This window comes from Choloepus didactylus, chromosome 20 (assembly GCF_015220235.1).
Source record: "Choloepus didactylus isolate mChoDid1 chromosome 20, mChoDid1.pri, whole genome shotgun sequence".
NCBI classification, from domain to species: Eukaryota; Metazoa; Chordata; class Mammalia; order Pilosa; family Megalonychidae; genus Choloepus; species Choloepus didactylus.
The window spans coordinates 45,429,576-45,445,352 of record NC_051326.1 but is presented as its reverse complement, the minus strand read 5'-3'; the positions used below and the strand labels follow the sequence as shown (position 1 = coordinate 45,445,352).

The 15,777-nt window shown below is 42.4% G+C and overlaps 1 protein-coding gene across 1 annotated transcript in view; it reads right to left on the bottom strand.

Annotated features, from left to right (window-relative positions):
* ERICH1 (glutamate rich 1) overlaps positions 1-5,616 on the bottom strand; it is a 137,033-nt gene extending 131,417 nt beyond the window's left edge. The window contains exon 1 of the mRNA XM_037813174.1: positions 5,504-5,616. Within this exon, the coding sequence (XP_037669102.1) occupies positions 5,504-5,582 (79 nt within the window). The 5' untranslated portion in view covers positions 5,583-5,616. The remainder of the gene's footprint in view (positions 1-5,503) is intronic.
* Between the last annotated feature and the right edge of the window lie 10,161 nt (positions 5,617-15,777).

The window sequence follows — 15,777 nt, the reverse complement described above, 5'->3', positions numbered from 1 at the left end:
TCAACGAACTGCTCAGGAAATGAACTGGGATCTTCAACTAATGTGTTCGATGAACTCCTCAGGAAATGAACTGGCAACTATGACAAACTCCACAGGAAACGCTTCGCTGGGCAGCCGAAGAAGAAGTAAAGGTCCTCTATCTGTCTTGCTCAAAAGTCTCCAACTGATTGATTGGATTAAATCCAGCCAACTGCATTCTCTCATTGTGAAAGACACACCCTTCGTTTAGTCATCAGTCACAGCAGCAGCCAATTGACTGATAATTTAATAAACCAGCCTGTTGGTTTATTAACCAGCCACAAATGTCCTTGCAGGGATGGTTAGGCCACTGCTTGCTTGGCCAGACAGCTGGGTATCATCACCTGGCCAAGTTGACACATGAACCTAACCATCACAACCAGCATCCATTTCCAAACCTTTACAATCAACCTCAATAGAGTCTGTACAAATTAAGCATCATCTTCCTTTTCCCTACCCCCAATCTACCCCTGGTAACCTATATTCCAGATTCTAACTCTATGAGTTTACTTAATATAATTAGTTCATCTCAATGAGATCACTCTTTGTTCTTTTGTGCCTGTCTTATTTCACTCAGCACAATGTCTTCAAGGTTCATTCATGTTGTTGCACGTATCAGGACTTCATTGTTTTTACTGAATAATATTCCATCATATGTCTATACCACATTTTATTTATCCATTTATCAGTTGATGGACACTTAGGTTGTTTCCATCTTTTGGCAATTGTGAATAATGCTGCTATGAACATCTGTGTACAGATACTTTTTCTAGTTCTGCTTTCAGTTCTTCTGCGTACATAACTAGTGGTGGGATTGCTGGGTCATATGATATTCTATATGTAACTTCCTAAGGAACTGCCAAACTGTCTTCCACAACAACTGCATCATTTTACATTCCCACCAGCAATAAATGAGTGTTCCTGGTTTTCCACATCCTCTCCAACACTTGTAGTTTTCTGTTTTTTTTTTTTTAAATAGCAGCCATTCTAGTGGGTGTGAAATGGATCTTATTGTGGTTTTAATTTGCATTTCCCTAATAGCCAGTGATGTTGAACATCTTTTCATGTGCTTTTTGGCCATTTGTATTTCCTCTGTTGAAAAATGTCTATTCAAGTCTTTTGCCCATGTTTTAACTGGGCTGTTTGTCTTTTATTTCTTTGTATATTCTTGGCATTAGACCCTTAATGGATATACGGCTTCCAAATACTTTCTCCTATTGAGTAGGCTGTCTTTTCCCTTTCATGATAAAGTCTTTTGAGGTACAAAAGTTTTTAAATTTTAAGGAGGTCCCATTTATCTATTTTTTTCTTTCATTGCTTGTGCTTTGGAGGTAAAATCTAAGAACTGTTGCCTACCACAAGGTCTTGAAGATGCTTCCCTACATTTTCTGTCATAAGAAGTACTTTATATTGACCACAATCCACTCCATAAGATGCAGGAATGTAAGTGGAGAGGGAAATGGCAAGCTGAAAGTGCAGTCCAGAATGTTGTGAGGCCAACTTATAATTCAGGCTTTAACAGGGAGAATTCCTGGAAGCCAAATTTCTTTATGGCATCATATGACTAGAGTTGCACTGATTTGCCATATCCTGATCTTGTTCTCCTGACTATTCAGGGCCCTCCTCTCAGATGGGTTTAAAGTGTCAGTGTTTGCACTTGGCACATGTGGCCTAGGAGGGGTTGTCAGCCCTGTAGGAAGTGGTCAAGGAAGGAACCTCTACCTTACAGAAAACATTTCCCCAACTGACAAACTGTACTTGATCAACCCATCCACTCTGGGTATAGCATGGAGAACTGTGTTGAGAAGATGAGTTATGGGTGGTCTTAGTCATCCAACGGAGAAATCATGGTGGTTTTTACTACAGAAGCAACAGTGGAGACAACAAGAAGATATTTAAGAGCAGTTTCACAATGCACTCACTAGTTTAATCCTCGTAAAACTATAAGGCTTGATGAAGAATCTCAGAATAAAGAAATCTGGAGACACGGAAGGTCACCTGGCTTAATAAACTATAGAGCAAGGCCTTCCCAAAGCTCCAGATGTCTGAAGGCGGGTACTGGGCTAGGAAAAGGCCAAAAGCTTTGCATGTCTGAAGGCGGACTGCAATTTAGATGAGCGAATAATCTCTGAGCTCCTGCTGGGCTCCTTCCGTGCTCCTGTCTCCCGCCCCCACTGTTTCTCGTCTAGCCACCAAAGAAATTGTCCCTTGAGACTAAAGATATATAAATACACCTCATGGCTTTAGAAAAAATGTACCCTCCCTGAGATACCGGAAAACAGTCATGTAGGAAACTACCTTGTATGCTATAAAGACCTGTAGAAATGAGTAGAATAAAACTTTCTTTTGCATGAACACTGAGGACGGAGTGTGCTCCCCTTCTTTCACAAAGAAAAGTTAAATGATTAGCCTAAAGGGGGATGTATTGGATGGAAGGAAGGATGCACTGCTGGAGCCTAAGCACTCTGCTGTAGTCTTTACTTACATCTATTTACTTAATTCTCCCCACCCCACAAATTATTTTATAAATAAAGAAGCAGAAAATGAGTGATTACTCTAGTGCCCAATGATACATAGTAATGAGTAGAAGAAATAGGACAGTATTGGAACAGTTAGAAGTAAATACCTGAAACTATCAAACTCCAACCCAGTAGCCTTGACTCTTGAAGACACTTGTATAACAATGTAGATTACAAGGGATGACAGTGTGACTGTGAAAACCTTGTGGATCACACTCCCTTTATCTAGTGTTATGGATGGATGAGTAGAAAAATGGGGACAAAAACTAAATGAAAAGTAGGGTGGGATGGGGGGGATGATTTGAGTGTTCTTTTTTACTTTTATTTTTTATTCTTATTCTGATTCTTTCTGGTGTAAGGAAAGTTCAAAAATAGATTGGGGTGATGAATACATAACTATATGATGGTAATACGAACACTTGATTGTACACCATGGATAACTGTATGGTATATGAATAGATCTCAATAAAACTGAATTTAATTAAAAAGAAACAAACAAAAAAACAAAAGCATGGTTTCCTTAGATATGTCCACACTCATTTCCTTTATCAGTAACAGCTATCCCACCTTGAACTACACCAGTAGAGTTTAAACGCCATGAGGGAAGAGAATTTTATGTTTATTCACTGCTGTATTCCCACTGCCTGAATGAGTTCCTGACACTCACTCAGTAGTGCACAACAAATATTTTTTGAACGAATAAATAAATGATTGTTAGGTCAGAATTATGCATATGGTTTACTCTATGTGAGACACACCTGAGCTATAGTGCATTCTGTGTTAATTTCCCTTACATAAATATACAGATGGCCCAATTGCCTCTTCCCCATAATTCTGGGATCCAATATTCTCTGAAGAGCAGCTAGATATGTGAGAGAAGAGAGAGAATGTCAGTGCAAATTAGCACCAAGCCATCATGTCTTCCAGCTGTCACACATTTTTGTAATTGTAACACTCATCACAAGCCACACAAAGAATTGAAAGCTGTTCTGAAGACAGAAACTGGCTCCAGTTTCATGCTTCAACAAACTATGCTTAGAATTTTTATTCCAACTAAAACCTTCACTAAGGGTGTCTCATAGCTTAAGTGTTAGCATAGTGTAAGTACTCTTTAAGTAATCTTATTAGGAAGAGATACATAAAACTATTTTGTTTCCCACTTACATATTATACCTTCAGAATTTATTAATGCATCCTTCCAAACACAATGTTCTTAATATAAGCTTTATATGACAATTTTGTAATGTATCAAATATGAAAAGGAGGTCTGTATCAATACTTCATTAATTTTAATTTAATGAGCTGAGAAAGAACTTTAGAACCTGACTAGGTACATTACATATGATATAATTTGTTGCATAGGGAAGCATTTAATTTCAGGGATTAGAGGGGTCAGAAACACATGAAGGGCTAAGAGAACATCATGAAGAGAAAAAGAGTGGTGGTGTGCTATAAAACAAGGAGAAAACATAATATGAAACAGCAAAAAATCCCCCAAAGATGTAGGAAAGCAGAAGATAACTTTTTAGTCAGTCAAGAACACTACTGTGGTAGCTACCATAGTAAATCTTGTTTCTAAATTCTAAATTTCTAAATTCTTGTTTGTTCCCAAGAATCTTAACATTTAATTAATCAAACATGTCAATCCTTCATTCTGTCAGCTTTACAAAAAAAAAGGACTTTTTGTACTCATTAAAATATTTTTTACATCCACTTTAAAGCCTAACACTTGATTGTTTAGAAACTGTCATTTAATCTATAAAGTATTTTTGTAAAGCTAACTAGGTGAAAATCATAATTCAGTAGAACTCAAATAAGTAAAGGAAGTCTTAACAGAATGTTTCTCTAAAAAGGCACAGAATTTGGAGCTATATTTATTTTTCTCCATATTCTGTTTTACTTAGAAATTTGTTTCCTTCTCTTTATTTTTTTTAAATAAATTCTTATTAACTAAAGTTGTTACTGTTTCTCATTTCAAAGGCAAAGACAGGATGATCATTTTAAAACAGAGAAGGGTAAAAATTAATCAAAGCCTGAACTAATCCAAATATCATAAGATACTTGTCTAAAACGTTCACTTTCTCATTATGTTGATGATTAGAGGGTAATGGTAATGAGGACGGAGATATGGTTTGTTGAGGTTAAATGATAAAGGAGTTCCATTTATCTTCTGACATAGATTCTATGGCACCAACAGGTTACCAATTAAACATATTTCTGTCTTTGATTCTGACTTAAAATACTACCACCATTTAATAAACACTAGTATACACCATGCAATTTACCTACATTGTAGGTAAACATTATCTTCATTGTACAGATAAAGAAACTGAAGCCCAGTGAGTTTTCTTTTTTAATCCAATGTTAAGGGGCTAAAAGTTAAAATGTCTATGTCAGGGTATAAATTATAGTTTCCTGAAAAGCGACTATCCATAGAGCAGCAGGTCTAGAAAATCTGTTACGAAGGGGCACTACAAAACTTACATCTTATGAAAAGGTATTGTCCAAAGCAAACAGTTTATGATCCTTTCGGCCTGGGCTGCTATACCGAACAGAGAAGCTAAGCTTTACAACAGCTCGCCCTCTATTGACTATTTGCACAGGCCTGGGCTGCCCGCCACCCCAGGTTTCCCTAAATCCCAGGCTGAGCCTGCCGGTCCCACAGATACCGGATCAGGCAGAAAGAAAACAACCCTCGCGTCGGAGCTTAAACTCCGGCGGCCCCTGTCCCCGCACCCTCCCCCCGCCCCCGGGGGTGGTGGGGACCCCAGCGGAGTCCAGGGCCCGGCCCCAGCTAACCCCGGAGGACGAAGAACACGCAGCCAGGGCCAGAGCAGGGCCTGGGAGCCGGAGCCGGAGCGGGAGCGGGCGGCAACCCCAACACTCCGCCGAGCCCACGGGCGCTCTGGCGCCCTCGCCTCAAAAACGCCAAGGGCCGTCTTACTAGAGAAGAAGCTCTGTCCTACCTTGCTTCCTGATGTTGGACATCGCTCTCAACCCAGGGCGACGCAGTGGGGAGCCCCAGCCAGGTCCCAGACACACCATCCCGTGAACAACTTAGTGGGCCTCGTCGCTTCCGGGATACTATTTTCTCAATCCCCGCCCACAATGCTAGTAGTGCCCAATCCGAATTCGTATTTTCTGCTACTGGTCTATCAATCAACCGCGATTTGGCTGTAGATTGGTTTCTATCACAAGCTGTTGACAGTCTCCCAAATTGTTTCCAAAACCCCACCTTCGGGGGCTTGCTACTGAGCATGCTCAGTTATTCCGCTACAGCGCCTCGGAGGAAAATGTAAATTTAGAGGTTTAGCTGTGGAGTTTTGGGATTAGGCAAGTAAACTAAAAAGCAGAAGAGGAGGTGGTGTATATTTGTGTAAAAGAGGTTGCTTTCAAACTTTCCTGAAGGCATTTGCCAGGAACAACGCAATACATATTCTTACTATCAGTGATTCACTCTAATACTTTCTATTCTAGTCGCGACCCACAGTTTGAAAAACAGTATAAAAAGAAGGCAAGAAATTGAAAGGAATAGATACATTGGAAAGAAGAACTTACTTAGTGCTTATTCAAATCCAAAGCCTGAACTAATCCAAGTAACATGAGATACTTATCTAAAATATTAGCAGATTTTAGGATGTGAAGACTTAAAAGAAAATTATGAGAAGAAGAAAATTTGGAGATTTGAGAGAAGATAGGGTTTAAGGCAAAAGTTATTTTACTACTATTTCACCCCCACACACCTGCTCTCCACTCTTCTCATACCTTCGAGTTCCCTCCTCATTTTTACCTAATAATCTTGTTTTTTTTCCTTTTCTTTTTTTTTTTAACTTTGCCTTCTTTTTTAAATCAACTGTATGAAAAAAAGTTAAAAAGAAAACAAACATACAATAAAAGAACATTTCAAAGATACCATAACAAGGGAGTAAGAAAAAGACAACTAACCTAAGATAACTGCTTAACTTCCAACATGTTCCTACTTTACCCCAAGAAAGTTACATAATATAGCAACATTTCTGTGAACTTGTTCCTACTATATCCATCAGAAATTAACAGACCACAGTCATTCCTGGGCATCCCCAGAACGTTAAATAGCTTATCTGTTCTTCTTGGATTATTGTTCCCCCTTCCTTAATTGCTCTCTACTGCTAGTTCCCCTACATTCTACATTATAAACCATTTGTTTTACATTTTTCAAAGTTCACATTAGTGGTAGCATATAATATTTCTCTTTTCGTGCCTGGCTTATTTCGCTCAGCATTATGTCTTCAAGGTTCATCCATGTTGTCATATGTTTCACGAGGTCGTTCCTTCTTACTGCCGTGTAGTATTCCATCGTGTGTATATACCACATTTTATTTATCCACTCATCTGTTGAAGGACATTTGGGTTGTTTCCATCTCTTGGCAATTGTGAATAATGCTGCTATGAACATGGGCGTGCAGATATCTGTTCGTGTCACTGCTTTCCGATCTTCCGGGTATATACCGAGAAGTGCAATCGCTGGATCGAATGGTAACTCTATATCTAGTTTTCTAAGGAACTGCCAGACTGACTTCCAGAGTGGCTGAACCATTATACAGTCCCACCAACAATGAATAAGAGTTCCAATTTCTCCACATCCCCTCCAGCATTTGTAGTTTCCTGTTTGTTTAATGGCAGCCATTCTAACCGGTGTTATATGGTATCTCATTGTGGTCTTAATTTGCATCTCTCTAATAGCTAGTGAAGCTGAACATTTTTTCATGTGTTCTTGGCCATTTGTATTTCCTCTTCAAAGAACTGTCTTTTCATATCTTTTGCCCATTTTATAATTGGACTGTCTGTACTATTGTCATTGAGTTGTAGGATTTCTTTATATATGCAAGATATCAGTCTTTTGTCAGATACATGGTTTTCAAAAATTTTTTCCCATTGAGTTGGCTGCCTCTTTACCTTTTTGAGAAATTCCTTTGAGGTGCAGAAACTTCTAAGCTTGAGGAGTTCCCATTTATCTATTTTTTCTTTTGTTGCTTGTGCTTTGGGTATAAAGTCTAGGAAGTGGCCGCCTAATACAAGGTCTTGAAGATGTTTTCCTACATTAACTTCTAGGAGTTTTATGGTACTTTCTTTTATATTGAGATCTTTGGTCCATTTTGAGTTAATTTTTGTGTAGGGGGTGAGGTAGGGGTCCTCTTTCATTCTTTTGGATATGGATATCCAACTCTCCCAGCCCCATTTGTTGAAAAGACCATTATGACTCAGTTCAGTGACTTTGGGGGCCTTATCAAAGATCAGTCGGCCATATAATCTTGTTTTATACCTTATAGAAAAACTAAGAGTTGTTAGGAAGATTACTGCCTAATCCACGTGTCTGCATTCATCCTCATTCCTCCTTTCAGATACAATTGAGGAAATGTCCTCTTCTGTACAAGTGAATTTCTCCAACATATGCTCTTGCCCAATCCCATTTCACCTTCTCTGGGGCCTTGATTCATTGTTTACCCCTCTTCATTGAATTCATGTATTTTTTAAAAATTGAGTATCTATATATTGAGGGTTTGCACCATCCAGATGCAGGGGAAAACATCAGTGAATGGTCTAATGAAAGGAGACATCAGAAAAGTAGTAAGTAAAATAAGTAGCATGTTGCATGGAGATTAGGGAAAAATAGAGAAGTAGGTTAAAAATGGGGAGATGGTGGTTGTTAGTGAAGGCCTGAGAGGGTAATTTAAGCAAAGATTTTAAGGAGATGAGGGAGCAAGCATTGAAGATATCTAAAAGGGGGGGAAGGAGGGGGTTGAAGGCAGAAAAGACAACAAATATTTAAGGAAATTTCTCAACATGTTTGTATTTGGAGAATAGCAACAAGGCCTGTATGACAGTGAGAAAAAGAGCAGTAGAAGAGATCAGAGAGGAAATAAGAGTCGGATAATGTTGGGGAAAGACCATGTAGGGTAGTATATTAACTTGGGCTTTGCCCAGGAATGAGATGGAAAATAACTGGAGAGTTTTGGGTAGAAGAATGAAACTATCTGACTTACATTTTAAAGAAGTCACCTTAGCCACTGGTTGAGAATAGATTTTAGTGGAAGGAAGCAGGAGACCAGTTAAAATCAATTGCAGTAAGAAAGATGTTGGTGGCTAGCATCAGGGTGATAGTACTAGTTGTTATGGGAAGAGGTGATCAGATTTTGGATATATTTGAAGATAAAACCCAAACAATATCAAGTTGATCAGATGTGGACTGTGAGAGAAAACAGAAGTCTAGAATGATTCCTTGTCTTTGGTCTGGAAACAGGAAGGCTGGAGTAGTATTAGTGAGATGGAGAAGACTTCTGGAGGATCATCTTTTTGTGGTGGTGTATAGTTTTAAACACGTTCAGTTTGAGATGCTCATTAAACATGTAAATATCAGAATCAAATGAGCAGTTAAATATGATTTTAGAATTCAAGAGAAAGGTCCAGAATAAAGATATATAGTTGGATTTTGTCAATATATAAATGCTATCAAAACCATAAAATTCCATAAGATCATGAAAGCAATGAGCATACAAAGAGAAATGCTCCAAGGGCTGAGCCCTGAGGCACTCTAACTTTAAAAAGTGTAGACATGAGGAGGACCCTCATGCTATGGAACATGAGAAGTGCCCAGGTAAGAAAGTGAAAAGGTGATGTGCTGTACTGAAGCATTTCAAGGAGGAGGGAGCGATCATATGTTTTCAATGATGCTGACAGGTCAGGAGGAGGACTGAGAATTGACTATTGGATTTATCAACACGGAGGACATTAGTGACTTTGATTACAATAATTTTGTTGGCATGCTAGAGGGAAAAGCTTAATTGGAATTCAACAGAGAAATGCAAGAGAGAAATTGGAGACATTGAATACAGACCACTCTTTAGAAGGAACAGTGAAATGGGGTAGTAGCTGGAGAGGATATGAAGTCAAAGAGGTATTTTTTAAGAAAGGTAACATACACACACAGCATATTTGTATGGTGAAGGACCTGATTAAACTGAAATTGAAAAATCAATAATGCAGGAGAAAGAAGGAATACATGCTGGAATAATATCCTTGATTAGGTTAACATGTCAACTTGTCGTTCTTTACTTTGACATTACCATGAGCAATTAAGCCTACTCTGGAATTTCCCACCTTAAAATGAAGTCTTCCCAGGAAGCCCCTATTATCCTCTAACCCTATTTCTCTAATCTCTTTAACACCCAAACATCTTGAAAAAGTTGAGTGAAAAGATGGTCACCACTTTGATATTTTTAGTTGACTCTGTTGCACAGTTCATCTGACTTCTACTTGTACTCCTTCCACTGTAACTGCTTGTGCTAAAGTCACTAATGACCTCCATGTCACCCATCCCAGTGCACATTTATCAGTCTTGATGTAATATGCAAGGGTCTCCCAGAAGCATCATCCGCTCAATTGCAGAGCCAGACTTGGGAGTCACTGTTGACTCTTCTTTTCCTTTTCTCTTGCCCATAACCAACCCAGGAAATTACATCAAGTGCATTATATTTGTGAAATGTATTTCTTCTCTGAGTTCATGTCTTCATCTCTCACTAGGATTTCTCCAGGGTTTTTTAGCATTGTATAATAATGCCATCTGTTTTAGTTTCCTGAGCTGCTCAAGCAAATATCATGAAATGGGTCAGGTTAAACAACGGGAATTTACTCCCTCACAGTTTGAGGCTGGGAAAAAGTCCAAATCAGGGTGATGATTTCTCTCTGAAGACTGTGGCTCTCTGCAGCTGGCTGTTGGTGATCCTTGGTTCTTAGTTTGTCACATTGTAAAGCACATGGCAGCATCTCCTGGCCTCTCTGATCTCTTCTGGATTCTGTTGAATTGCAGCTTCTTGCTTCTGTGGCTTTCTCTCTCTGTCTGAACTCATTCCAGTAACAGGATTAAGACCCATCTTGATTGGGCTGGGCCATATCTTAACTGAAGTCTCCTCATCAAAAGGTCCTACATGCAATGGATTCACACCCACAGGAATGGATTAAATTTAAGAACATGTTTTTCCTGGGATACACATAGTTCCAAACTACCACACCATCCACCACCATGTCTTCTCATAGCGGCCAAAATTGATCTTTAAAAAAATTCTCATGGCTAAGCTCAAAATGCTACAACAAATTTCATGATATGTAGGATGCAATTCAAAATCCTTAAAATGTCCTAAAACTCCCTAACTTGCTCTCTAGCTTCATTTCATGCTACTCTCACCCTTGCTCACTTTGTTCCAGGTGTTCTAATCATTCCAGGAGGAAAAAGGCATCAAGTCCGTTTCTCAACCAGGGCCTTCAAACTTGTTCTTCCTTCTGCTTGAAACACTCTTTCTCCACTGCCATTCCTATTCCTTTCTTGCCTGAATCCTAGTCTTTGCTCAGGGTTATAGCAAATGCCTTACCTCTGACTTCAGTTGTAGCTGGAGAATACAGTTCCTTGCACTCATCTGCTTCCCACCTCAAGCCCCTGCTGGGTCTCCAAACTTTTCTGCATAACAGTTTTCTTTGATGCCATGGGAGTTGCTCAACCCAGGGGAACAGGGCAGGCCAGGGGGCTGGGACAGGAGGCGAGGACCATCACTCAATCATTGGGATGGAATGTAACTGAATAATGTCCAGTTTTCCAATGCTCAGGTAGGCAATTCTGAGATGCATTCTATACTATTCCTTAGGAGGTCCCCAGCAGGATTGAGCCCCAGCAGCTCACAGGAGTAACCAGCTTATTAATGTCCCCTTTATGAGCTTTTGCTCCTTCCTCGACTCACTTTTCCTACTCCCTCTCTCCAGTTTCTAGACTCAACCTCCCAAATAAACTATCTGCACCCAGGATCTGCTTGTGGGGAGCCTAAAAGAAAGATTTAACTTAAATATCTCTTCCTCAAAGAGTTCATTCCTAATATTGCAAACTATAATAGTTGCCCTTTTAACATTCTCTGATATCACCCTGTACTTTTCTTTCAGAGAAGGATTTGTAAATATATGTTACTTGTGCAGTATTTTAAAATGACTCCTTTCCAGACTGAAAGCTCCATGAGGCCAGTGACTGTTTCTCTGTTTCTGTTTTGCTTAAGTATTGAGAGCACATTATAGGCACTCTCTACATTTTTGTTGTTGCTGTTGTATGAGTGAATAAATTAAAATTAAAAAAAAAAATGGATGGGGACAAATATGGGAAGGTAGAAAGTAAAAGGATTTAAAATTTAAAAAAATCAGTTCCAGACTTTAGAGTTTTGGATGAGGTTTGGCATGCACAATTCATCCATCTGTTTTCTATAGTGGAGACGAATTGAAAGATGTTTTAAAGAAACACTAAGGAGAAGTGAGATTGTAGTCAGGTTCCATTGAGTCATCTTTATATCCCCCTTAGGATTTAGATCTTTGCTTTGAAAAGAAATTGCAGTTGATTAATATCTGAGTGTTCATTATATGAAGTAATCTTATAGGAACAGTGCTTTTCTTTAAAGTCCTTGTAATGTTTTGAAAAGATTAGTTTGTCCTGTTCCAAATATTTTGGAATCATCTGATTCACTTGTCCTATTCTAACTCTGATCCATTTGTTTCTACAAACTTTCACCTTGGTATTTTAACTTTTTTCTAGTTTCAAACCTTTTATCTCATTTAAACTGTACAACAACCCAGTTAGAGATATGGAAAAGTCCATTATAATATCTGTATTAAAAATTGTGCTAAGACTTGCTCAAGGTCAGGTGATAGAGCCTAAAAAATTAGGTCTCTGGTTATCAGTATATAATAATATATAATTTTCCTTCCTTATTGCTGTCAGATCTTGGAAGCATATTCCCATCTATTTACTTAGGGTCTGTCAAAATATGTTCAATGTTGCTAAATTTTCCAGATCACTACAGGTTGTCACCACAACTTCTATTGAATTAATTCTTCCTTTTTTCTCGGCTTGTGTCATTTATGGGGCCGGTAGTTAAAGCAGTAAGGCAACAGGACCCCATCTGATGCAGTGCACTGCTTGTCAATCCAGGTCTATTTAAAAAGAGAAAGCTTAGAGTTTGGGGATGTTATGGTGGATTCCTTCTTTCCTGGGAAGAACCCACCTGCAAATATCGTCTACTGGAAATTTCGCACGTGGAAATAGTAGAGGGTTAAGTTTTATGACACCCACAGTAGCAGAATATTTTATACTACCTGCAATACCTTTGGAGTGAAATTCCTTTGCAAATAAATGCCTTCTCCTGTGTCGTCAGTGTTGCTCTCCTCTCTGCGAAGTGGGCATCTTGGATATCGAGAAGACTTTAAATTGTAAAGAATGAGCCGGTGTGTCACTTATCTTAGTCTAGAGTGGGCTGAACCTTTCCAAGTGTCGAGGTGTGTGTTTATAGTATTCTAGAGCTAACTTTCAAAGCGCTTTTAAAATCTCTTAGTGCTTGTAGCAGTTGAAGCTGCTGGACCAGCGCTGGTGGCCTCTCTTGGGGAGCCGCCTGTTCCCTCTCTGTCCCCGTGTGACCCCTTCCCGCGTCCTCGTGCAACAGTTGGTTGAATTGGAAGCGCTGCCGCTTTCCATTCGGCAGCTCCTGCAAAAAGCTCCTCTTTTGAACGCTCCTCTGGGGGTTTCCGCACTAGGATCGGGCATGCTCAGTAGCCCAATCAGGTTAGGGTAGCGAAACCGCAGCTTTTGCGCTACAGTTTTAAAGCACTGAGAAGGAATGAGTCCGGACCTTCTCTAGATGGAGCCCAGCGCGGGCCGGCCCCCCCAGTGCGCCGATGCCTCTCCGGGCGCGAGTGTGCGCAGGCGCCGACCGTGAGAACCAGTGCGCGAGGCTCGGAGTGCGGCTTGGACAGCGCGGTGGCAGCGGCAGCGGAGCTGGACCGCCGCTCAGTGCCGGCACCGCGGAGCCGCCAGCCCGCAGCCGGCGGCGTTACCTGCACGCGGCCGCGCGCCGTTTCTCTGCTTCCCTGGCTTGAGGGGGTCAGCCACCTCACCATGTCACCCAGAGCCTGCTGAAATAGTAATGCCTGAGAATGTCAGCGCTGAGAAAGGTACGAATCGCACCTACCTGGAGGGGCTCCCGGAACCTAGGAAGAGGGGAAATGGGGAGAAAGTGGCCGGGGCTGGTGAGTGCCGTCGAGTGGTTTCCGCAACACCGTGGATTAGATGTGCTGGGGTCGCCAGCTTCTGGTTACTGTCTTGGGCATGTTGAGAGTTTGCACAGGGAGCAGGCACGGTTTGATGTAGCTTGGGGGCTGCAAAGTCTCAAGGACTCTTGGAAAACCCACCGAGGCGAGGCTTAGGCGCGGGGAAGTGGGGGCGGTGTGTGGAGGTTAGGGAGGGAGGCGGTGGGCGTCTTCTGCCACTTACGGGGGTGGCGGCGCAGGGGCGCCCGGGCTCCTTTAGGGATGTGCTGCCCACACCGCCTCGCACGAGCCCTCTGGGGCTGGAGTTGAGCCCGGGAGACGCCGGAGCGACCGAGCAGCGTGGGTCCACGGATGCCACCTGGGGGGCTCTTCCGCGGGTCCCGGGAGCCCTGGGCTGCAGGAGCGAACGCTGCGGGTGCCGGGGAGCAATAGGACTCCGAAAGGCAGCTTGGCAGCCACAAAGAGCCTCGGGAGTCCCTGGGGGGTTTCAAGCACGGGGACAAGGGAAGCTTCATCCCCTCCGCAACCTGTCCAGCCTTGAGCGACTCGATCAGGCTGTGCACGTAGCTGGCGCTGGCGCGAGGGTTTCCCGGACTCTGGGCTCTATAGGGTATAGGGCGCCGGATGCAGGGAACCCGGGGCTGCCTAAGGTGTGAAATTCCCAGCTGCGGCCCCGCGGGTTGGGGGGATCTGGCAGCGCGAGGAGCAGCTGGCGAACAGGGGGCTTCAAACCTAGCACCGGTGGTGGCAGCCGGGAGGCAATGGGGGTGGAGGTTAGCAAACTGCATTTCCAAAAAAAAAAAAAATTCCCTACCCCACATCCACTACCCCCCCACCCTTTCCCCAATTCTTGCCATCGCTGAGGTGGGAAAACGCCAACGGGGATTGGGAATGAATGAAATGTGCAGGGGAGCCCAGGCTGTGCGTGTGGTCGTCGTGGGGTGGGGAGGAGCCGGGAGAAAGGGGGCGATTTCTGCCGGGGTTGCAGCGGTTTCCGCGAGGAGGGGGGTGGGGGTGCGGAGGGGCTGCGCGCGGGTGTGCACGCCTGGAGGGGGTGGCAGCCGCCCCGCTTTCCAAGTGTGAGCTAGGAGCACGGGGGCTTTTTTTAAGGGTGGTTGCTATGCGAGGCGCTACCCAGTGCAGGATTTTGTAACTAAGCCTCCCCCGGCCGCGGCTGTTGCCGTTCTCCAAGCTCCTTCGCTAGCGTTTGCTGGAGAGATAATGAGGATGTAATTATTACAGCCCTGGCGCGCTGAGGGGGTGGGGGGCGGCAGGGACGGTCTCTCTGCCTAGTTCGGGCCAGGTGTGCCTGCCTTGGGATGAGGGCGTCTCTCCACAATCCCACCCCTCCCTCCTTGCACGGGGCGTTCTGTACTAAGAGGCTTGGGAGCAAACTGGACTTGGAGATCTGAGATGCGGAGAGGCAGACTCTAAAGAGTTGAAAGAGGTGAGAAGGGGGGCGAAAGGGCAAAGAGCTTTAGAGAGGAGAGCAGAAGAGGTTTGCAGGTGGAAAGAGAGGAAAAAAGAATGCAGTGAAGGCGGGTACTAGAGAACGTGTTGGCTGGTTTATTTGCCATCGGAAACTGAAAAACAGCTACTCTTCCTTTTGGCTCTTCCACGCTTCTTAGGTAATTTTATTCCAGCTGCATGTTATGCTTTTCTGAAATGGATGGCGATTCAGGCAAGGGCTTTGAATTAGGAATTCGCGACTTAACTAGTGGGGGCTTGTCTGGTATTGATTAAAAATCAGGCGATCGGCAGTGAATTCATCTCGTGTGTGTGTGTGTGTGTGTGTGTGTGTGTGTGTGTGTGTGTGTGTGTGTAACTCTGCCAGCAGGGACTGTGGGTGGTTTTAGAGCTTGAAATGTAAAACACAACTGCTTTTTCTGTCATCTCAGGGCTTAGAGGTAGGCGAAACCCCAGATTAGGTACTTAAGAAATGGACATACTTGAGGAAATACATCTCTGGTGGCCTTGAATTTTGGCTAACAGAAACCAGCTCCACCTGTTATCACACTGGAACTATATATCTGAAGTCGTAGACTTTAGTGATCTATGTTTTAACCAACACTCTTATTTGTAGGTGGCAATTTAATTACATGTGTGATTAGAAAATAATTTAACATCTCAA